This window comes from Abramis brama (assembly GCF_963993115.1).
Source record: "Abramis brama genome assembly, chromosome: 8".
Taxonomy (NCBI): Eukaryota; Metazoa; Chordata; class Actinopteri; order Cypriniformes; family Leuciscidae; genus Abramis; species Abramis brama.
Genome location: NC_139970.1, coordinates 20765908 through 20791797, shown reverse-complemented (window position 1 = coordinate 20791797; position 25890 = coordinate 20765908). Strand labels below are relative to the sequence as shown.

The following is a 25890-nucleotide window of genomic DNA, read 5'->3' as shown; positions in this document are numbered from 1 at the left end:
CGTTTTTATCTTTTTCCGCATAAGATCACGTGAGGTGCTCCCTCTGGCATGATAATATTTTTAATATCTTGTAATGTGTGATGTGCCACGATTTTTTAAATCTTCTTGTATGTGTATGGTTGAGATTTGAGATGAGAAAATCTGTATAGATTCTCCTTATGTACGTGATGCAACCAGATTTCAGAATCAGTTCGATTTTAAAACTGATTTTAAAGATCATAAAAACCAAATCTGGTCTGTTATTTGTGGAAAATCTCCTTTCTGATTAAAGACAGAAAAGATATCCCGACTTCCACCAGAACTCAGATGGTGTACAGATGTCTTAATTTACAGTTACAGCCTGTCAATAAAGACAATTTTGGACATAGTTAGTCAAGTTTAACAAACTTTTACAAGATTTCTGCACATCATCAGAGAGCCCCATGAACTATGGGAGTTTACAGTGATGTCATGGAACAATTCCTAAACATGTCAGAAGTGATAAAAGCGTACAGGTTCGTCTGTGTAGAAGATAACCGCTCTGCCAGACTTCCACACGCAGATCTAAACCACAAGGCCTCAGGTGACACTTGCCAGACGCCCTACAGTGGAAAGAGACCTCTGAGCTAAACCATGTACTTCCTCTCTCCTTCATCTGACTCGTCCTAAATCACAATCAGTCTCATGCCGTCCTATTTCTTTCTTTCGCATCCCTGCTTTTCCATCCCTCGTTCTCTCCCCCTGGCCCATCTCACGCCTGACAGCATGACAAATGCTGCGTTAGACACTCGGCTGCCATGCGGCCTGTTTCGGATTAGGAAGGAGATCGCGGCAGAGATGTTTACACTGCCCATCAGTGCCGGTACTTCAGCAGACTGCAAGGTCAGGATGGAAGAGAGAGACCTGTGCACACGGTCAATGGGGAGAGGTTGAGCGTGCCAGAGGTAATTTTAAACAGCAGCTCCTGAGGGACACATTACCCACAAGGCCAACAAAGAGACACAAGGGTTAGAGACAGCGTCAATGAGAACAACATGGAGAAGCTTGGAAGAACTGAGCGAAATGATCTCAAACCGATTTGTTTAATCTGACAGTTTGTTTCAAGGAACCAGTCAAAAATGATCCTTGATTCACCATTCAGATGTGTTCTATGTTTTTATTTGTATAACCTGTATGACACAAAAGATGATGGTAACCAAACAGTTTTGCTGACCATTGACTTCCATTATATGGACCATAAAAAGGAAGAAAGAAAGTCAAACAGGATTGGAATGACATGAGTGTGAGTAAATGAAGGCACCATCTTCATTTTTGAGTGAACTATCCCTTTAATTACTGGTGTTTATCACTATATTTTCAATTAAGCTACAGTATCCGTCTAAAGTTTGGATCCTTTATTATTACCATTTTCCTCATTTAATAACAATAGTCAAGTACAACTATGAACTATCAAATAGTCATCAATATCAATGTTTTAACTATCTTATATTTTAGCTTCCACCATTTGTCTACTGTATATTACAGGTCTGCACACTCCTGAAATTATCTTACCAACCTTAATTTTTATTCATATTTTGCTTTGTAATTAAGGCACGTTTTTTCTGCAATGAGATACAAAAATTTAACAAATATTTAGTCAAGCACTTCCAAAGTTTTCACTGGTATTGTACATTGAGTCGAACAGGGCTTGATGAATCCAACAGGTCATCCATTTAACAGAGTTACTCCCAAAGTCTGAATGCTTTGCAATTCAGATCAATCAAATAACATTTGTCCCAGTGTTTGATTTTTATTAAAAACCAACAGATTTATTTCAGTTACGTCCAAAAGTTCTAATAAGGTCACATTAAAACAAAAGCCTCGGAATATGCGTCTATTTATTTTTGCTACTTTTCAAAAGCATTTTATGTGTAGATTTTATTGTTTACCCTTGTCCCATATTTTAAACTAGAACTTGTGATCAGAATATATTCAGATCAGAATTTATTAACCTATGTCATTTGGCAAAGCTTTAATTTTTAAGTGTAAAAAATTTGTATGATACATAAACTGTATAAATCGTAATTTCCTCCACAATGCTATTAAGCATAATACATGGTTTGAGATGTGATGGAAATGACACCGTGGTGGAAATGTTCATGACTTTAAAAAAAACTTTTTAATGATTAATATCCTGTGGAAAATTGCAAACAGAGTAGGGAGAGTTTGAAAGATTTTCAGGGAGTTTTTTTATTTATTTTTATTGAAAGCCCACAAGGCCAAAAGTCCCTATAGCTGAAGAAACACCCATAAGCTCTGAACTGCGCTAGTAATTATTCAGCAGCCCAACAATGTCACTTCCTCTCAAAATGAGTATTTCCAATTTCCACAAGCCAACTATTTCCAACTGAAGAATGCAGAGCAACTTTAGTGTTTCTGCAACTTAATATTAAAAGTGAGCCCCATGAGTGATGAGAACTGTCTAAAGGCTGCTCCAGTGTGACAAACTAATTAAAGTCTTTCAACTAAAGTCTTTCTCATGCTTTAACTCAAGCATTCTAATGCCAGACATTTAACGTGCTGAATGTTTAAACGTGTCGGAAAGACAGAACCTCTCCCTTCTAACAGCTCACGTCTCATTAGATATCACTGAAATAGATGTGGAACAACCACATGCATGTCTGCTCTAATAAAACAAACAATGTCCCTTTCTAAGAGAAGATAAGCAACAAATGAAATGCTGCAGTTGAGCCAACAGAAGAAAAGAAGAAACGATTAATATGTCCTGACCAGAACAAGAGCCGTCGAATGAACCTTCTACCAAACTACACAGATGAAATAATTTCAAGCACACTATAAAATGCACCGGATGTGAGTATGTGGGGAATCTCTACTAGTGAGAGTGTGTATACTCACTGACAGACTCCAGATGACACTGCTGGTCTCAATAGACCTCTGGGCATACTTATCAAAGCAGACATCACTACTGCAAACATATGTGTGCTAAACAGCCCACAGTGCCACAACAACATCCCTTCATATCAAATTAAAATGATCTATGAGTTCACATACTCACTGATTGAACATGTAAACAGTCACTTCTGGCACGCCAATACCCCAAAAACAACTTAAAATGCTGGAAAAACCATGACGCATTACCCTTTCCTCTAAGGACAGAGACATACTCTATACATGCACACAAGTGCAGATGCGAACATAGTCCCTCTGTACATACAGCGAGGCACAAAATATAAGCAACTAATGAAATTGCTTCTATTTTCTAATTAGACGGTCTCCGTTCTGTTTTTATCCCCCGACACATTCATGATGATTACTTTTGCCAGTGCACTGCGGCAAGCTTTATGCATGCGCTTGAGCACTTAAATATATATATTTCAAAGGCTTACAATCTTATTGACCCGAAAATTTTAGACCTTTAACCAAAAGTTTTGACCTAAAAATTAAAGACCCTAAAGTGGTTTAAATATCTAGCTATAAACATATCTACAAGATTAACTAACTTTAATTTGCTCAGCTGGATTGTCTCCAAACTACTGCTCCACGATGACAGAGTAGCCCAGAAGCGAAGACAAAACCGATCGTATAACGGGCCATAAATCTTTAAACAAATGCACAATATAATGCCCCATGTGGCAATGCTAAGAAAGCAATCTGTCCTTATATGTTTTAACTCTTCTAACGTGCTTTGGAATACATGCAACTACACACGAAAGCTAGCTAAAATGACATACTTGCATACGATTTGGGAACTTCTGCTCTGCCCAGCCGATGAACAATGTATTCAAAATGCTGAAATAGATTTTTTTTGGTTTTTCTGCTTTGTGAATTAATTGGGGGTAATAAAACAAACCTATAGAGCATAAAATAGAATTAGAGAGCTGCTCTGGTAACAGGGATTTCCCAGGTCATCATATAACTAAATGAAAGGTGGCTGATTGGATTGTGAAGATGTGTGCACTTCCTGTGTTCATGGATGGCTGAGTGCTGAGCATTCATTTGGATTGCAGGAATAATCCACTTAGAGAGGCGGGTCAGGCCATACGCTGGGTATTTGGGGAAATACCAGGGTGTCCGTCTCATTGATTTGGAAGGTGGTTTCTTAATGATAAATCTTTGCAGGGATTATGAGTTTTATTTCATTCAGTTACATTTTTGGGGTGAGTGCAGAATATTGTGCAACCAGATCACGAAAGCAGATTGTTTGTTATAGTCTTTGTCGAATGTGGGCCAAATCAGTCGCTGACCGCACGTCCAGTGATTCAATCGCAATGCATCTTGGGTGCATCCATACCTTTTAATAACACTTTTTAATATAGACAATCATAAGGGCTTTTCACACTTGAAATAGTTAATCCTGGGTTATTCTAAACCCAAGTAAACAGAATCCTGGGTTATCTTCCTTCACATTTCACACTGCTCATAATTAACCTGGGGTTAACAATTAATCCTGGGTATTCATAAACTACGGTTTCACACTGTTCATTCTTAAACCCTGGGTTAACGTCCTTATTTGTACTGCACACAATATGTTTAAAGGATAAAGGATCTAGCATTGCGCTTCCTCATGTTGCCGACTGTAATATCAGAATGTTCCTGAATGGACATAAAGGTTAGAATGAAATGTTCTCTTCTTCACTCCAATTGTCATGTTCTCTGTCACCATTTGACATTTTTCTCCTCAAACGCTGAAACTATTGTGTATACAGCGTGCTGTGTTTCTGTGAATATGAGGCACGCTATTGGTTGTCGGTTGCTAAGCATCTAGTCATAACATACTAACACTGCATCTTTTCACACTGCACACGTTTGGCACCGTAATGCGGGGTTAACACCGCAAAATCTGTGCTAACCCTGCTTCTAAATTACAAGTGTGAAACATTCCTTTACCCAGGTTAAAAGCAGTGTTTAGAACGACGATTCTCCGGGGTTAAGTGCAGTGCTGCAGGGATGATGTATTTTTGTAGGCCAAAACCCAAAAACAAGCACTGAGGTCAATGGGTTTGTTAAATGGATTTTTTAATAAATGCCTGAAAAAAGGTCTGTGGTGAACACAAGCTCAAGATATTTTTACGTTTTATTCTACGACATAAAATGCATCAGTAATAAAGCTTTTATGGTACTTGTTTTGAAATAAGTGGATGCTAACAAGTGGCTAAATGGGACAACAGAGGTTGTCCGAGCCATCAGCCGAACATGTAAACTCAACTTATCGAATCACTAGTCACTTTCACAGCCTTTTTGAGTTTATAATCACGCTCTAACTCAAACTTCCAGGAAAAATGTTTTAAAACATAGATTGAAAGAGTTGTTGGAAGATTAATGGTGGTCACACTGATGTCGTGTGACCATGTTGTAGTTCGTTTATAGCCTACATTTAGCTTTTTACTTCCGCCTAGTGTATTTAGTCTTCAAAATTTATTAAATTTGATTAAATCATGATGAACAAATTTGTAAGAATCATAAACCTTTGTTGGCCACAGAGTTTTAGAGCAATAATACAAAAGCCGGTGGAAAAATCCTATTGTATTAATCCTATTTTGTCAAGGGAACCAGGTGATGCTGAATTCTGTGCGAGGCAACAAAAATACATCATCACTACAGCTTTCTATCAAAAACACGTTAATATCAGGTGTAAACAACACCTTGAGACCCCTGCATTAGACAGAGCGCACGGACCGGTTCATGTTCACACAGTGACACAGTGTTACAATTTCAAACGCTCTCCACTTTCTCTCCTCACTCTAACATCATGTCTGCATATACAGAGGCACGTGTGATCTCTCTTTTTAACAAATGATCCAGATACAGATGTATGTCAGACCCTGTCGACGTGACAAACGGCATATTTACAGCCGTGGAGAATGAAAGAGGAAAAGATCAGTCAGTCAACTGACACCTCCACCTTGAAGTAGAGACGGGGAAACTCGAGCACTTCCCAGGAATGCCTGGATCGCAAATGAAAAAGCCGCTTTTCCAGTACGCTGAACTTTGCGAGCCCCGTGTCTACTTTTACAATGAAACTTAAAACACAAAGGGGCAGATTTACAAGGAGACGCAAAGACGCTCACACATACGAATACACACGATTCCCCGGCTTATTTTACCAAGGATTTAATTTCAGAGTGTAAACATGTTCTAAATCATACACACACTCTGACATTTAGAAGAAATAGGTGTGCGTTTTCTATACTGGAGGTGTGCTTGACATCAGACAGAGGTGAAACCAGCCCAGATGAAAAACTCATGGTTCCCCGAGGTGTAGTACAACAGAACCGAAACGACTGAAGTATTCCAGACCTGTCCGAAATAAGAGAAAATGTCTTTGTCCAAACAAATTGGAAAAAAAAGTGTCAAACTCAGCAGCAACTGTTTTCTCTATTTCTCTATGAAATTCTTCAGGAAGGTTTTATTACATTTTAAAGATATGAGACACAGGGGATGGTTAAGGTGAACTGTGTATTAAAAGTGATACTTCAATATGAGCAAGTGCTGTAATGCAGAGGGAACACTTTCATTTGATCATAGCTAGATGAGTGAGTCAGAGCATTTCAAGCTTAAACCAGGGCCCGATTATGCCATATAATATCATCTCTCATAGTGGCAGTCTATTATTTCACTCACCATTAACTCAGAAGCGCATATGTTTGATCACAGCTCTGTTTTTCTAATGGGAATACATTACTTTTTTTCTTTTTTACAGACTGTACTTGTATTGTTTTATTGCATACATACTGGACTTGAGGGCAGAGGAGTTGACTTCAATTTCTCCTCCTTTGATTGGCTGGAAGCATGCGAGTTCAGAGTCATAGGGTTCTGGGCTGGACTGTCCCGTTAGGCTGCTACTTGTCCTTGTTCCATTCCCAGGACTCATGGCGCCCCTCTGCTGGGCCTCCTGTTCCTCGTACACTGCGATCAGCTGCGGGACACACAGCAAAGTAAAACTCAGAGCAGATACAGTCAATATATACACAGAAAGACACAATTATAGTGAAATAGAGAGCTACAGTCAGGTTTCAGATGTAAAAATTTTCCATAGGAGAACTGATCTGTGAGCTCTAATTATTTAATTAACTACGTTTGCTTAAGCTGGCATGATCAATGCACATTCACATTTTTTTGTGTATAAATATATATACACCGTATAAATCAATAGTTTTCTTTTTCTCTATCGTTTTTTGTTAAATTAAGTCATTCGTAATGCTTCATGGGATTGTACCCTTTTGTTTCGTACCTTTTGTCCTTTTTTCCGATTTTCAAAAACCCTTTTAGCCTCAAATCAAAGTTTATAATGTTGTGATTCACCTTGTAGCCGGTTGAATTGATTCATGGCTTACAACTCTTTAACAAAGACTTCCAAAATGAATGGGAAAAATAGTTCCGGAACCAAGGCCGCTCAAAAAGTGAGCAGGCACTGTTGCACGTACAATAGAAAAATAAGAAAAAAATGATCATGAGAAAATAGACATGGCCAGCATATTATGCCATTATAAACAAGACGGTTCCTGTTCTAAAATAGCAAGATAGCTAAGCTCTACATATAGCAAAGGCTGTACAAAACATTTCTGAAATTAGCTACATTAAATTAAACAATATTTTGCCTACTACAGACACAAATAATGTAAAACTGACTGACCACACCACAATCTGTACCCAATGCCAGACTCTTATTCAGAAAGGCATTCAATTGATCAAATGTGACAGTCAAGATATTTAAAATCTTACAAAAGATTTCAAATAAATGCTGATCTTTAGAAATTTAGTTTCTAATGACAGAATCCAGAAAAAACATGAAAATCATGAAAATCATGATTCCACAAAAATATTAAGCAGCACAACTGTTTTTGACATTGATAATTGAGGGGGGAAAAAAATGTTACTTGAGAATCAGCATATTAGAATGATTTCTGAAGGATGATGTGAGACTGAAAATTCTGTATTTGTAATATTTCAAATTACCGTTTTTTTTATTTTTATAACTGCAGTCTTATTGCAGTCGAAGAATAATGTTACACACATTAAACAATCTTTTTAATAAAGTCTCAAAAATGTTGAAAGGTAGTGGAGTGTCAGCAAGATATTTTACAGTATAAATCAGAGTGCATTTAGAGAATAAAATAATGTACTATATGTGGAAATAATAGTACCCAATATATTTTACATCAAACAATACACACTGGCCTTTATTACCTTGTGCATCAGGACGCGATAGAGGACATCTAAGAAGCCCAGCATGGCTAGTGTGTATTAGTTTAATCTCAGTAAGCGATGATATCCATTCACTTCACGATGAGGGTGTGAGGCCTGCCAGTTAAATACATGCATCTCACCGACACTGCATTAGACTTCTGCTGCACTGCTGTTCTCGGGGCCTCCATGAATGCGAGTCTGTGCATGTAGTGCAATGTGTGTGTACTGTATGTGAATGAATGCAGTCAGAGACAGAAAGAGGAGTTTTCTGGTAAAACCAGAGGCTTCCTGTCAGAACGAGACAGCAGGAGAGTAAATATATAAATAAACAATACACACTGTGACATTCAGGAAAATGTGGGTGTGAGTGTGTGTATGACTTGAATAAGAGAGTGCTGTAGTAAGGATCCAAAATATTTCTATGAAACAGCATTTAGCATAATTTTTATTATTAATTTCCATCCTTATGACAATGGGATTTTTAGATGTAATTTGCCTTGCTTATTAAAGACAAATAGTGTAGGTTGTTGTGTCACTCATAGCATTAGGTTCTCATCTGCCACAGAAATGTAAAGAACCATTGATCCTAATGTTGTTCCTCGTATTATTATTAGTAGCGGTATGGTAGTAGTAAGAGTAGTAATACAAGAAATATTCCACATACATTACCATTCAAAAGTTTGGGGTCAATAAGAATTTGTTTGAAAAAAATGAATACTGTTATTCAGCAAAGATGCAATAAACTGATCAAAAGTGGCAGTAAAGGCATTTATGTTTATTTTCAAATAAATGGTGTTTTTTTTTTGTTTTTTTTTTACTCTCAATTCAAAGATTCCAAAGTTTACACACAAAAAAAAAAATCATGCAGCACAACTGGGAGGAGCCCCAAAAGTATGGAAACTACGGTGGCCGAAAGAGCTCAACGCACTGCAACTGAAGAAAACACACGCAAATAGAAAAACACCCTCAAATTAAGAAAACACGTGCTCCAAATACTCACCCGCTGCAAAAGTTCACAACACAACCAAATACAGAAACGTGATATAAATAGCACAGACCGCATACACTAACATACATGCAAAAAAAACAAAGTATAGTTTGGACTTTTACATTGGGATTTGGGCTTTCACACTGTTAGCTTAGCAACAAGCTAACACAGTAATCTATTTTGGAGCTGCTTGCTACTTGTACATACAGCGATCCGAATTAGTCCCATTCGACGCTGAACTCAATTTGGATGCTGCCTCTTAGCATTACACTCAATGCAATCCCCACCTCTCCTCAACCAATACCTCTTCATCTATCTATCCATCCATCCATCCTGTCCATCCATCCATCACTGATTGCTATCATTCCTTTCCCAAGACCAAAACCCTTATTTCTGATTACACCCACTGCTATTCCTGACAGATCTTCATGGCCAGAACCTCTCCACACACACACACACACACACACACACACACACACTGCAGAAGGGCTGGGGAATGATCAGTGTGGAAGGGTTTTGATTTATTCACAGAGGCAGGAGAGGAGAGAAACACTTCCTCCATACCAGAGGGAGGAGAGAGCATGGAGCTTTAGAAATGTCATCAATCTGCTCACCCTGAGAGAAGAGAGAGAGAGAGAGAAAACAGGAAAGAGAGCAAAGGGGTTTCACGCTAATATTTCTCTTTCCTGCTCTCTCTCTCTCTCTGTCTCCCTTCCTATTTGGCTCTGTGTGATGTCTCATTTATTGCTAGCAGAATGTCGGCCCTCCAATAAAACTGGCTGGGCCAGCGTCCGAGGGGAAACACTTGTAAGAGCCACCCATCTATGAGAGGAGACAGGATTCAATTCAGTTTCATCTTAACACCACCGACCGCTACCACCAAACACACACGCAAACCATTCAAATAAACACTACAATACCAAACACCTATACATGTGTAACATCAGCCACACTATTAGTACTTGAAGCTAGAGAGACTGACACGGTTTGTGCTACACACATGAGTGATACCTAAATCATGCAACTTGCTAAGAAGAGGTGTGCTATTACAGAACTTTGACAAGCAGTCAGAGTTAAGATTTTCACCTGCCAGGCGACAAACTGAGTGATAAAAAACGTCTAAACTTATTTTGAAGGAGGGATCAAGCTACAGTAGCCTATATGTAGCAGAGATGTATTGATACATGGTCGATTTATATACCAACAGTGGTATTAAATTATTTTTTTAAGACTGACAGCAAAGGTAATCTCATGTACAAAAATGTAGAAATGATCATGCACAATTTAAAAAATACAATATTGCTTGATTTCAATAATTTACAAAAAATCAGACAGATAGACACCACAACTATACATGACTGAGCGCAAGTGACAACTTCTAGGCCACAGCCTCTGTTGTTTTACCTCTAAACATATAATCCACATAGCTAATAGTCCTAATAAACATTGGCTGAAATGAAAAAGCAAGAGTCATCTTGTTTCTTGAGGTATAATTAGATGAACTCTAAGCAATCCTGAGGAAATTAAGACACGTGGGCCGAGGAACAGGCCTGCAGCAGGAGCCAACTCAATACTGCCACTTATTTTAACCCTGACTATTTAATCACAGCACTACCTCTATACAAGGAGAACAAATGTGTCCAAACATACTTTAACCAAATGAGCTAAATCCATCAGCTCGATTACCCAATCATGGGCCCACTGGACCTGGTCTAGTTCACTTTACCATGCAAGAATCAGAAACCCCTTACACAACCTTCGGGCTTCACAGAAAACCAATACTGAAGTGTTCAGACTCCAAAATTGGATCAATAGTTTGTTATCAAGTGGAACTGCTCGACAGGGTAAATAGCCACCTGTTTCCCTCTATCCTTAGATGGTCTGAGTCCTCACAATAAACCAGACAACAGCATTTTACTTGTCATCCTACAATTTAAACAACAAAGTTCACTTACACAGAGCTGTTCATACTCTCAGCCCAAACTGTAAGTGTTTAAATATGGATTATCAGCTAGAACATCGATATCTCATTCAGCGGGAGTTTGAGTAGCACAGTCGCTGTCTGAACACTGATGACTGTTATTTCTGTAGCAGTCTAGAAGCGTTAATTACCAATATGACGGTTTAAACCGAGACAGACACAGAGGTTACAGACACACGGTCACACAGGCACTTGGACAAGGGACAGAAAGCAGCACACATATACACAGGAGAGCACACTCGCACAGGTGTGTAAAAGGTGCGAGATCGATGGCAAATTACATCTGACAGCGGAATCAGAACCTGTCAAGCACAATAACAAAACTGACTCTATTAGTGGAAGGAGTGAGAGAGAGGAGGAAAATGGTGGGCTGCTTCCTCCCTAGGCGTCCGCTAGTGACACCACAGTGAAAGTTCAGACATGTCTAATGGATTCAAGCAAATTAATTAATGTGGAGTGTCAGAGACAGCTCTGAAACACAAGTAGTAATCAACGCCACAATATATGGGAACCGAACTGGTTACTGACTGATATTGAAAGACTTATCTGCATATGCTTTAAAGTGGGCTGTGTCTATATGATCTATTTGAGGATGCCTGTATATAATAATTAAACTGTAAATATTATATATATATACACATTATAAATACATTATATAAGTATTGTGTATTCAGGGCTCAATGCTTTGGATTTTGGACCAGTGGTTTAGGCCCCACCACAAAAAAAAGTAAAAAATAATTAAGATAAAATAGGCTGTTATTGTTTTCATTGTTTTGATCCATGTAACCTTATAAGCTTATGACACAAAACTACTAGCCTACCTCATATAAATTTCAAATATTGTTATAGACAAGTAAAGAGTAATAAAATAGGAACAAATAACCACAATTATGAGCAATAGCACAAATAAATAAAATAGAACAAACATGTTCTATACAAATGAAATATTCAGTGCTTTTCAGGCTTTTCAGCCCGAAACTGAAACTGGAAGATCACTCATCAGTCAGGATCTTATTACTTGTTGTTTATTTTATGTACTTTTATTGTGGCGTTTACATAAGAAAGTAGTTTTTTGTAGTTAATTGTTTTGAAACTCTCATTACACACTCTAATGATGACCTTGCTTAATCGACTATTGTATAGTTTGTTGTATAGTTTTATCGATTAAATTATCGACAATTTATCGATCATCGATTACTCATTAGCATCCCTTCTTCAGACAGGCAGGAAAAATAATGTGGGAAGAATATAACCGAACTGACACGTGCACATTTTCAGGACTCACAACCGCATTTTCGACAAACTTGCGCTGTTGATATACTGACATGGAAATGCATAATTCCGAGTCTCAGGGCATGAACGGTTATCTCTTAATTACGGGAGTTATGGCGCGAACGCAGCATAAGCTCATTTTTTGGAGGAATTGTAAATGGTGGCTGCTGATTGTTTGCAGTGCTCGGTGACTGACGTCTGTTTAACGTTCGGTCTTTCATTCGGACCGAATATAATGATTGGATTTACATTTTATGGTCCTATGCCTTCCACAGATGATATACATTTATAAAAAATACATTTAGACTGATTAACATAGTGATTGCTATCAGGATATTGTCGAGTTCACGCGCATAGGTTTAGTTACCTATGATCACGCGCGTGAACTCGACAATCGACTACTGTGGACTTCGACCGAAAACAGGATGTAAATACAGGTATGAGCGCTGGCTGAATTAACATCACTTTTAATCATATCTTGCACATCTACTGCAGTCAGATTCACCCGTGTTCACTCTGAAGGAATCATCTAACATGGCTGTGCACTTGTAATGACACATCAAGGATGTTAAGAGGCTAAAAGCAGGTTTAAAACTTGCCCCATTGAAGTCAACAGGGTGCAAATTTTAAAAAGAGGATAACACGGTGTAGGCAACACCGATTTTTGTTGTTGTTCTCTGTACTGACAGCACTCCAAATTTACAAAAAAATTAGCTCAATGTTAAAATTGACCGGAGTTCTCCTTTAAGAGTCCGAAATTTTCATATGCGTTTTTTCGTATTCGTGATTCGTTGGCTCTGAATTGTCAAAACACCATTCAAAATGCTTGCTACGGATGTGAAAAACACAGAAAATCGAACCCAATCAGAATTTCTTTATGACGGACAAAAGTTTCGGAGGCAGTGTGTAAGCATGATTGACATAACACGAGGTCGTATTTATTTTTTAACGTGCGGAAATTTCGGACGCGAATTTGTGTGCAAGGGTCTTTAGTGTTAGCATGTTGCTAAGCTAAAAACAAAATACTCAACAAAATAACACACAAACAAATAATAGGTAAAATATACCATTTTTTTTTTTTAATCAAGATTTCTCATTAGTGAACATATTATTGTTATGATCAGCATTTATTTCACTTCAGTTGCCATCTTGGATGGATTTTTTTCACCAAAATCATCAGATTGCACTCTGGGATTTTCTTCTCTCTGAAGGCTACATGTGCCGTTGACTTAGAATTTAGCCAAAAGGCGGCATCTTAATCTATAATAGTCATGCTGCCTACATTTTTTAGCATTTGTGTCAGGATCGCACCTATAACGCCTTAAAATGCTGCCTACGTCGGCAGCTCACTAAGTTTGGAACAGAGTCAGAGAGTATGAGTGTAACATGAACTTGATAAAAGAGAAACACAAAAAGAGCTGAAAGGAGAGAAAAAAAAGAAGAAATGAGATGCTGTTAAAATGAGAAAGAACATTCAGGGCTGAGGCGTAGAAACTCCCATTTATGAGAAAGCAGTTCGCCTATGTCCTGCGCCCACAAACATCAATAAAACTTGTGTTCACTTCATCCTCCTACTAATCAAAACTGGTTATTGCTGATTCATATCCCCTTCCCAATCAATAGAATGTTAATCAACTAAATGTAGTGTCATGCAGATGGTTAGTGCAGACTCTCAAATATGCTGCTCTGCTGTTTGCTAGATGGAGCCAGTAAGAGTTTGCATAAAGAAGTCATAAATCAGGCCACTCCAGGCTTTTGTGGAGTCAGCACAGGGAGTGACTACTTCATTACTGAAGAAGCCAGTATCTGATTCAAATGAGGTCCAGCAAGAGAGAAAAGTAAGAAACAGGGAAGTCCTTAACTGAGATAAACGCACCTGCCTTCCAGTAAGATAACATGTTTAGGCTAATTTTCTTAACATCAATTTAAAAGAGAGAAGTTTACAAGTACAAGTGATTCAGGACAAATTATAACAACTTGCAACAATAACATTGTACACTTCTGATGTAGTAGACGCTAAAATTAATTTGAAGTGAACAAAAATGGGGATGTGAGAGACTATGGTCCCTACAGTATGTCCTATTGTATTAAGGTCTTAGAACATGCCTGTTTTTCACAACTCAAGTTTTCCATAGTTGTTTTTTGTTGTTTTTTCTGGAAACTTGCAGAAAGACTTTTTATATATATTTTAATATTTTGTCTTAACTGCCTATGGTACAAAACATTACTAAACTTTTTATATATATATAAAAAAATAATATATATAAAATTATATATATTTTTTTATTTTATAAATTTTATAATATATATAAAATATGATATATATATATATATATATATATATAAATGAACAAAAAAATAAGTATTTTCAAATGTTGTCTGCTGACCAATTGACACCTGAACAAAATTTCAATGTTTCTTCAGCAAAATTGTCAAATAATAAGGTATTATTAAACTTCGCCCGCTGAACTATTGACACCTAGGTGTACAACAGTAAAACGTGTAAAAAAAAACAACAACTTATTTTTAATGTTTCTTCTGCTGAACTAATCAACACCCTGCTAGACAATATTACAAAACTGGCTAAGAGACATATCTTTTATATTTTGTCTTCTAAACTATCAATGCCTAAATACAAAATAAGGCTGCACAATATATCGTTTTAGCATCAATATCGCGATGTGTGTATCTGTGATAGACACATCGCAGCTCACCATCCCTCCACTGACTAACTTTGCAGCCATCTTCCAAATTCACTGTGACCCAGCAACTACCAGTATGTAAAATCTTTGGAGTGACTCTCATCAGCGCAGAATTGTGACAAATGTTGATCTAGAGTGACATAAAAGTCGAATGAATTCCGATATGACTGTTCAGACAATCAATGTTTTCAATGTATTAGTCATTGAATCATTCATTCAAGAGATTTGTAAAAAAAAAAAAAAAAAAAAAAAAAAAAAAAAAGACACTGATTCATCCAGTATTGAAACAAATAAAGCATTTGAGCGAGTCATTGAATCATTCATTCAAACCAATTTTTTTAAATAATACAAATTATTGAATGCAGAAATTTATATTTTGTCAGAACCTCTAGTAAATTATGTTATTATGCTTGTCTGTTCAGAATCGTGATCTCTATTTTAAACAAAAAATCATGATTCTCAATTTATTCAGAATCGTGGATATATATATATATATATATATATATATATATATATATATATATAGAAAAAGTGACTCAATCTATCCAAAATCATGCAGCTCTAATGTCCAGGCAAACAAAAGTAAGAAACTTGAGGAAAGATATATTTTCAAAGATTTGTTGGCTTAACAATCGACACCAATGTAGTCTAAAACTAAATTATCCTTCCCATGATATTTCAAAACAATAGAGTTCCAACTTAATGTGAGTGTGCATTCAAGTGTGTGCGCTTCTTGAAAGTCACACACTCAGACTCTCATCATAATGGAAAAATAAGTGTGTGTTTATCTGCATGTTTGGTATAATTTCAAGAAGGACAGGAAATCACTTGGATGTGTTTATTATGAAATCTTCTTATCTTAACTTTGTAAGACTCAACCAGCACAACCAGACTCCATCATGTTTACTGACACTGTGCTCTATATCTGCCAAAGAAAACACATCCATCAAGCCCACCCAAGCCAACCCAACCCACATTGATCAATTTTTGGAGGGCTTTGAATTACACGCTCTTGCAAAATCAACATGATTTCACGAGGGATACCTGTGGACGGTCCCACAGAAAGTGAGTTTTATGTTTGCTTGTCTAGGCTAAACTGTCACGCTGTGTGAACCGCAGCCTAGCAGTTACCACATGTTCTCCGACACCATTTGTACGGCATATGTGAGCAACAATAGTTTGAATCCACCAATTGCAACAGGGCATAAAATATCTTTCAGTTAGCCGAAACTTGAAGAAACACATCTTGCCCCTCTAAGCATCATCACTGTGTGTGTAGTAACACTAGTGAGTGTTCACTGATGTACATCTGCGTTTCCTCAATGTTAGCCTGTCGTCACTCACTCTTCATGTCTCTTCCAGCCCTTTAACCTGTTTTTATATGAAAATAGTGATGTTGCATCCTAGTGAAAGGAAAACCAGCTCATTGTTCCATCTAAAACACACAAACACACACATACACACAAAAACACTGAGCATAGATTAACAGCACCACCTAGCTCCTGCAAGGGATAACTGCATCCCACCCACAACACTTTGCTCTCTCTCAATCTCACACACACACACACACACACACACACACAGGTTTTCTGTTTTATGGGGACTTTCCATAACGACATTTTAAACTGCACAAACTATGTATATTCTATATTCTATATATTTTACCCCCTAACCCTAAACACAACCTTCAATGAAAACTTTCTGCATGTGTACATTTTCAAAAATGATTTACAAGGTGTTTTCCTTGTGGGGACCAAAAAAAAAAATTATATATAAAATGAACAACATTAAATGATGACAGAATGTTATATTTATATATTTATATATTTTTATATAAATATTGTATGTGTGTGTGTGTGTGTGTGTGTGTGTGTGTGTGTGTGTGTGTGTGTGTGTGTGTGTGTGTGTGTGTGTGTATGTATGTATGTATGTATGTATGTATGTATGTATATATGTATATATGTATATATGTATATGTATATATGTATATGTATATATGTATATGTATATATGTATATGTATATGTATATATATATATATATATATATATATATATATATATATATATATATATATATATATATATATATATATATATATATATATATGTATATATAACACACACACAAATATATATATACACAAATATATTTTGTTGCATTTTGAGTTACATCAAGTTGAACTAATTGAAAATGAGAAATATTGGCTTGGCAACTAGCTGAAATAAAGTATATATATATATATATATATATATGTATGTATGTATGTATGTATATTACACACACACACACATGCTGTATAAACATAAACTTACTTTATTTCAGCTAGTTGCCAAGCCAATATTTCTCATTTTCAATTAGTTCAACTTGATGTAACTCAAAATGCAACAAAATGTAATGATATAGACATAAAAAATATGAAAACAGAAAAAAAATCTAATTTAAACTATAAAAACTATAATATTATCTCAATGACACAAAATGAACACTAATTTGCACAAAGCAATGGTTTACCGTTTCTGGTGTGTAAGGACTTGACTGACCTGAACCCTTATTGCATTTGGGATGAATTTGAACACAGACTATGAGTCAATCACCCAACAATAAGACCTCACTCACACTTTCTATCTGCAATGAAACAAATCTCTGCATCCATGTTCCAATTAGTGAAGAACATTAACAGAGAAGTGAAAAGGTACCTGATTATGAGGTGTCCACCTACTTATCCCGAAACTGTGCATCCCTGTGCCATGTTGCTGCCATGGTATTTCTTGTCAGGGATCCTGCGGCAATCATAGTGCAACCAGTAAAACCCTTCTTTGATTCTGTCTCTCTCAGTGATTGATGGGAGGTCACACACATACTCCTACAGCCTCTTTATGCCTCAATTCTGCTTTTGTTTAAATGTCAATTCAAAAGTGTTTCCTTTTCTCCTCAGAACCTCCTTGACAGGATCGGCTCAGTCTGTAGTAAACCCACGCGCACGCACACACATACAGACAAAGCACATCATTCCCAGTGTAATTACCACGCTGTCTGACTGTACACAGCATTTAAAAATCCCTGTGTATCCTGCAGCGCCTGTATAAACCCTGCAGTCAGAAATCACTGTATAGGGAGCTTTCAACTGTACGCTGGGATCCTTTTCACTCAGTCTGAATGTGTTACTTGAAATAAAAGGCAAACAGAAAATATTGGTTGGAGCTGGTTATATTTGTATTTCTTTTTGTGGATGTGTTGGTGGGTTCTGGGATGCCTGAAAAGATACTGTGGTGATAGCAGGGAACAATGATAATATCTATGGTAAATCTATTCATAAACGTGAATAAGAAATTGAAAACAGATGAAAAATACATGGGGGAAACGAATTGTGTAAACAAAATCAACAATTGTAACCAAATAATGTTATAAAAATAATGTTCCCTTGGTAATACTGTGCTGCCAATTTTTGTTCACGTTTTTATTTCTTTTCATTCAAAAGGTTAGATATATTTTCCAGGTTATTTGCTTGAGACTCACATTATGAGTAAATTTTTATGCAGAGTCACACACATATATAGTTGTTTTTTTTGTTTTGTTTTTATTCATTTACCATGCTGTTTACATGGTACTCCATGGAATATGTCCAAAAATGTGTCATTATCAGGGTACCAACTGAAACAGGCACTACTGAATCTCAAAATAATGACGAGACAACACATCTTGGACTTGTTTTCAAGGAGTGCACGCAAATACAAACATGTAAAGAAGTCTATATCTATCAATCTATCTATCTATTAATGTTGTCAAAAGTACAGACTTCGGTACTGAATTTTTTTAAATGTGACGCTTTGAGTGCTGTTGAGCAGAATTGTAAACACCTCTGATTGGCCATTGTGTTCTCGCGCTCATCGGAAATGTCTGTGATTGGCTACAATGATCAATGCACGGAAGCGTTTGAGAGCACACGGATCTATCTATCAAAAACTTGGCCAGCATTAAAATATAAAAAGTAATGCATAAACTGAATTCTGCAGAAAGCACTGTTGTAACATGGTCAAAAGAAACACATGCCAGAACCAAAGTACCATTACCAGAAAACTATAGTAGTGTCATTGTTGTTTTTGTCAGTAAAAGTTGGCTGCATTACTGAATAGATCAATATACAAACAACAGCATTTTCATGCATTTTTTTTCCAAGTGTGACTTAAAAGATTACCCCAAAAGCTAATTAAAATACGGTTGTTTCATGAGGAAAGAAAACCTACAGATGCCAAAGACAACTGAGCTCCACAAGCAATGAATTATCAGTATAGCTTGACTGACATATTTCACTTATTTTTTTATGAATCTGGTTTCAAACCGTATTTTTTGTGTGTGTGTGTGTGTGTGTGTGTGTGTGTGTGTGTGTGTGTGTGTGTGTGTGTGTGTGTGTGTGTGTGTGTGTGTGTGTGTGTGTGTCCTGATGGACTGCACACATTAGCAAGAGCAATCGACAGGTCAGATATTTGATTGTACAATAAACGGAAGATCAATGGTTCCATGTCACCGTGGTCTCCTGCACAAGGCCAACGTCAAGCGCTTTCACATTCACGTTGGCAATCTCCGGAAACGCCTTTCCTTCATCGATTCCCTTTCCTTCTCATTAGATAGCACAGAAAACAAGTCTATGAAAAGGTGCTTTGCAGCAAACTACTTTTAACCCATCCGGTAGCGCATCTGCGTCTTGTAAATGGAATTCATTCAAATGCATCTAATCCGTGACTGAGTTGAGAACAAGGGTGCCAGGCTAAAGTGAGTCTAACCAAGCCACATTACTAATCCAATCAAGGTTAAACCGATTCAATTAACATAACTCATTAACCAGTCACATTGATCTGGTTTACTTGATCATATCCAACAGCTCCTACACAATCAGCTCCTACACAAACTTGTTTGTAACACAAACAAGTTAGACAGTTAAACTCAAAAGTTTAAAGGTGCACTATGCTATTATTTTTTTTTTTAAATGAACCAAATTTAAATAATTAGTCAATACATTATCAATCCTTCTTCCAAAATATGCTTTTGTCTTACCATGATTTAGGGGTGCGCTGATCCGATATTCAGTATCGGTATTAGTCCGATACTGGCCAAAATCACTGGTTCGGATACTGTAGGAGTCGGGGGAGTATAATCCAATCCGATCCGATATGATCACGGACCTTAGTCCTAAAATGTCATACTAATGCTTAACAACACCTGAGCGACATGCCGTAAAGAGAGATGATCAGCATGTGTCACACAGGCTTGCCAGGTTTTTACAACAAAACCTACCCAATTCCAACTAAAAACTAGCCCTATCACATTTTAATGGGGGGGGGGGGGGGGGCCGCGGACTTGGCAACACTGGCGTCACGTGAACAGTCGATATAACGTGAGTGAGAGGTGAGACCTGTCAGCAGTTTTTTTTTGTCAGCTGTGTGGAGTTATTTTAAACTCAAGGAAGATAACACCAAAGCAGAGTGCAATTTATGCAACGTAAGAGTTCCGAGAGGTGGCAGCAGCATTGGAAACTTCAACACCACGATCTTGATTAAACACTTGCAGAAGCATCATGGAAAGGAGAGTGCTGAATTTATACAGGCAACGAGTGCCAAGGAGAAAAGTGTGCTGCATTTTTAAATAAAAATGAAGCAGCAGTATTGCACAACTGAGTCATGTATTCTTCCTTTAGTGGAGTAGAACATGTGTTGCACTGTTTGAGCATGGTGCTTTATAGATGTAGGTTAAAGCTACAGTCCGTAACTTTTTTTGTGTTCAAAATGAACAAAATTTATTCAATGAACAAGTACATCGTGAATCCATTTTCCAAACCGTGTTTTTGTCTTATCCTGAATCACTACTAAGGCTACAATGTTCTTCCGCAAGACGCATGCAGTTCTGTTTATTAACCGCTAGAGTGCCAAAAGTTACGGACTGCAGCTTTAAAGGGATACTCCACTTTTTTTGGAAATAGGCTCATTTTACAGGCTGATATGGCTAGGAACTATACTCTCATTCCTGCGTAATAATCAAGAAACTTTGCTGCCGTACCATGAGTCCAGCAGGCGTAATGATATGACGCAGCGCCTGAAAATAGTCCCCAGCTCAGTAACTTCCAACGTGACCGGGACTAAGTTTGTCTAACCTATTAGACCTATTTTCAGGTGCTGCGTCATATCATGAGAGTATAGTTCCTAGCCATATCAGCCTAGAAAATCGCAACTTTACATTTTCCGTCGGTCTTAGTACACGATGTAACTACAGAAGAGTCAAGTTTTAAATAGGAAAAATATCGAAACTCTTTGGTCATTTTTTTGAGAGAGATGCTAATGGTCCTGTCCGATTCAATGATCTATGCTAAGCTATGCTAAAAGTGGTACCGCCAGACCCGGAGTTCGGCTGAATGGATTCGAAAACGGTAAGACTCAACTGTTTAACTCTGGGGGAGTTGTAAAATGAGCCTATTTCCAAAAAAGTGGAGTATCCCTTTAAGCACAGTGCATCCTCCAGACAAATGTGTCATTAACAGCTTAATTGTTTAAGAGAGAGAAAAAGATGGTATTGGGTCGGTATCGGCGGATACTCAAGGTTGTGATATCAGTATCGAACATGAAAAAGTAGTATCGAGCCACCCCTACCATGATTCATTATGGTAAGTCTATTATAAGTGCTTATATTATAGACCGAGAGGGATGATTTTCGAGCGAAATCGTCACACCAGGGAATCACCTGTTATTAAAAAAAAAAATGAGAATGCGACAGAGATCGTAATAAAACGGCAATAAAGATTGGCCTGGCTTTTTGGAGATGGCGAGAACTGTGGGATTTGGAGATGGCGTTTTTATTACTCAACAGGTAAGGTACTTTATTGAACATCTAGATAATGTGTAGCTTTCTAACAGAGTTCATTGTAAAGAATTATCTATTGTGAAGGGTCATTTCATTATGGTTGTTGTAGCACTGTGCTGGAATTTATAAAACGGTTAGCTCCAGTCCTTAATTCCGATTGGTCAATAACTGTGTTTTATTCACGATAAAACACGGCTATGACCGCTTCACCCAACGGTTCTATGTATCACTACACAACACCCCTAGCAACCACTCTTAGCAACATAAACATATGTTTGTTCTCATTGATATTGGTCACTGAAGCTTATAGAGTAGATTGTAAGAGATATAAAGTAATATAAATATATTCATAATAAAAAATCTGTTTGAATGTCTGCTGCGATATCTTGTCCATTTAACAAGGGTTTTCCAGTGCCCTCTAGTCATTAGTCAGTTGCGTCTTGCTTCTCCATGATCACAAGTTTCAGTCCTTTCAATATAAAAGTCTTCTCTACTAACAGACTCCCGCATTAAGGCAGTCACTGTCGCCATCTAATTGCGAAATAATGTAACTTCTGTTGTTGTTCACGGTCAGGGACTATTTTTTCCAGTGGAAGGAAGGCTTTTAGTAATTTTACTTCATGAAAGTTGCATTGATACATATTTTTTGGCTTTAATATTTGTATTGTGTGGTAACAACGCCCTTCAGCCATGACTTATTCACGTTACAGCAGAGCCTCTTGTACTTTATTGCTTACTTATTTTCAAGGAAGTACCGTGTCTATGGGTATAGTATAACATCTTCAGCTATAGTCAGCTTGAGATCATTTCCATCTAAACTTGTTATAGCTCTTAAGCCTAGTAGTGAAAGTTTTATTAGCAGTATTATAACCATATCCATCTGCACATTCACGCAGAGCCGAAGCACAACCAAAACAATTGCAAAATGCATGAAGTTTTTTTTTTTTTTTTTGTTACAAAAGTTACATAGTACACCTTTAATAGCCTTTTATGATGAAACCCTGTAACTAGTGGTTGACCAATATGGATTTTCTTTTTCTTTTCTTTTTTATGGCAGATTTAAAGCCAATAAATAAATATGACACTATTGAATATAAAGATTTCTTTACACAGTAAATTACACATGCATAAAAATTGCTGCAATAAAATGTACATTAATTTTACATATTACCACTGCCTGTAACCATTCTAAATATCCATGTTCTATAATAGGGATGAATGTTCGACTCAACAACTGACTAGTTGATTGGTAAGACCAAACAGAGTTTTTTCTTTACTACCCAGATATAAATTAAAACAACCAAAAACTGTTCGGTGGATACCAACAAAAAGAAATTCGAAATTGTATTCATTGTGTAAAACTCTTAACATTGTGTCAAATTACAGTATTATGAAATGATGAAGCTTCAAAAAGAGTGTGATATCCAAAGAGTGGTTTTCGGTTGTGTTGATTATTGTATCTAATAATTAAATAGCAATTGAACTGCATGGTTTAGGCCCTGTGAATTTTCACAATTAATATTTTCATAACGTACCAAGTAAGAAGGTTTGCTGTATAATTTACAGCACTAGATATGAGGGTATTTCTTTCATTTTAAAATGAAGAATGTGAAGAAACAGTGAAGAATGAAAAGAAGAATGAATTGGAATCGATATTAATCAAAATTGGAATCAATTCAAATTGAACTGAAAGCTTGAAATGGAATCAAACTGAATGGAGAAAACGGTCTTAATACCCGGTTCTGGTTAAGACTGAGAATATATAGTTTTGTACATCCTTATTCCACACCATATTTATCTTTGTCTCTCTTCTCTTGTTAGGCTGTTAGATTCATGTCCTCTGAACACCACCAGTGGAGATCCACTAGATGCAGCGCTACTGTTAACTGCCGTACATTACAGCTGTTGTTATTATTTATAATGACTCATAAAAACAAGAGGTAAACCCCTCATAAATCACACAAGCCAGGAGGCGTAGTGAGCTCCGGCAGGTCTTATTTCTTACATCTCACACAAATACAACCACCCTAATTCATCACGGCCACACAGCTAACACGTCGCACACCCTACTATATCTCCGCTCCTCCAGTTCCGCCCCTTCGTTTCTTTGTTCGTTCGTTCGGCCCCTCTCGACTCTGCCGGGTCGTGTCCGCAGGGCGCCGAGGAGAAAATGGAATGCATGATTAACCCGTAGCCAGAGCTGATCCCTAACCTGTAGGACACCGGCAGCCTGAATGGGTGCTTTCACAGGGTGTCCGTGCCTGAGGAAAGCATGCTTTGTTTTTACAGCATGGCTGCTTTATGATGCTGAAAAAGCCTTATTAGCGCTTGAGTAATTGACAAGTTGTTTCTAGCAGACCTTGGGCTATTTTTCCTGATTGCTCATGCTAGTTTTCATTTCATTTCATTTTAGTTCTCATTTCCGTTTTTTTGCCTTTCACCCTTCTTTCTTTCTTTCACACTCTTAATAAGTAAATGATTCCGTTTTCCACCAAGGTAACATTTGTGTCTCACTTACGTTTTGTTAGCTTACATATGCATCCAAAAACACCTGATGGCTGCCAAAATTCAGGTGATTCTCAATGTTGGTCCAATTGCCTCTTTTTTTTTCATGTAAATTAGACAGTTGGCATTTCTGGAAAGCAAAAAGCAATGAGAAATCAAAACCCCAACTGGGTAATTGACCCTTTTTTAAAAATAAACATCAACATTTTAGGCAAAATTGTATATGAGTGTATAATGGACAACTGTCTCCTGTCCTGTAACTAGTAAAAAAAAAAAATTCACCATGTCACCTAATTTGTCTTCACTAACTAATTTCAGTGTTATTTTTGTATTATTAATATGTTTAAGCATTTTTTTTAACACAATTTCAGTTATTTGCCAAGGCAACATTTCTAACATTTATATTTGATTTTTTTCTATATTTTTTTTAACGAAATAGATTTTTAATGGTTTTAGTTAATAACAACAACACTGGTTCATTTTAAATGGTCCTGCGGTGTGTCTAAATGTGCCATGTGTCCTCTCAACTAATATGATGTCACAGCAGCTATGTGCATAATTATTTCAGAAAAATTGTAAAATGTTTCAAATTGTTTTAGTACACATGTATATTTAGTATATAACATGTATAGCATGTCATGTCATGTCATATTTCACTACCTAACTATGATTCAGACAGTCTTACAGGACATTTCCACTCAAATAAAGCCCAGAAATAGAAACAGAACTTTTTTTTTTTTTTTAAGTTTACTGCATCTGTTTTGGTGTGCTCGGCATCATTCATGAATGCATCTCTGCATCCACAGAATTAATCAATAGAGCACAACTAATGAAATTCCAAAAACCTGTGGAGCTCCATGCAACTTTTCATCTTAATCTTTAGTTTCATACATCAGTGTGAAAAAGAGATCATTCCAAGGCCAATCAATGAGCGAGTCCAACAGCCGTCAGCATTCCACTCAACCAATGCTTCATCTATTTCACTGTCATAAGCTCAATACGTCTACAATGTGAGGAAGATGAATTTAATGCATTTATAAAATGTCAACCTTGTGAAAGCTGAAACTACAAAGCTGTCTAATCAGGTTCAACAACCAATAAAAAATTAAGAGATGCATCCAAACAATTGATTACATACAACAGAGTGGGGCAGGGATGACATTTTTGTAGGCCAAAACCCAGAAACGTGTTAGAATTTTAGCGCTTCCAGTTTCATTGTCCTAAAGTCAATTGGTTTTTTGAATGGGTTTTTGGTTAAATGCTTGAATAAGGTCTGTGGTGAACAAGCTCAAGATATTTTCACGTTTTATTCTACAATATAAAATACATCAGTAATACCCACTTGTGATTTTTCTGTGAATTGTCTTATGTGGTTGCTAACAAGCAGCTAAATGAGAGATTGTCAGGACATTAAACGTCATCAGA

The 25890-nt window shown here is 37.0% G+C and overlaps 1 protein-coding gene across 3 annotated transcripts in view; it reads right to left on the bottom strand.

Annotated features, from left to right (window-relative positions):
• Positions 1-25890, bottom strand: part of pard3bb (par-3 family cell polarity regulator beta b) — a 325627-nt gene that overhangs the window by 251640 nt on the left and 48097 nt on the right. For all 3 annotated transcript variants that reach the window (XM_084121943.1, XM_084121945.1, XM_084121944.1), the window contains exon 4: positions 6712-6895. In XM_084121943.1, coding sequence (XP_083978069.1) covers positions 6712-6895 — 184 coding nt within the window. The remainder of the gene's footprint in view (positions 1-6711; positions 6896-25890) is intronic.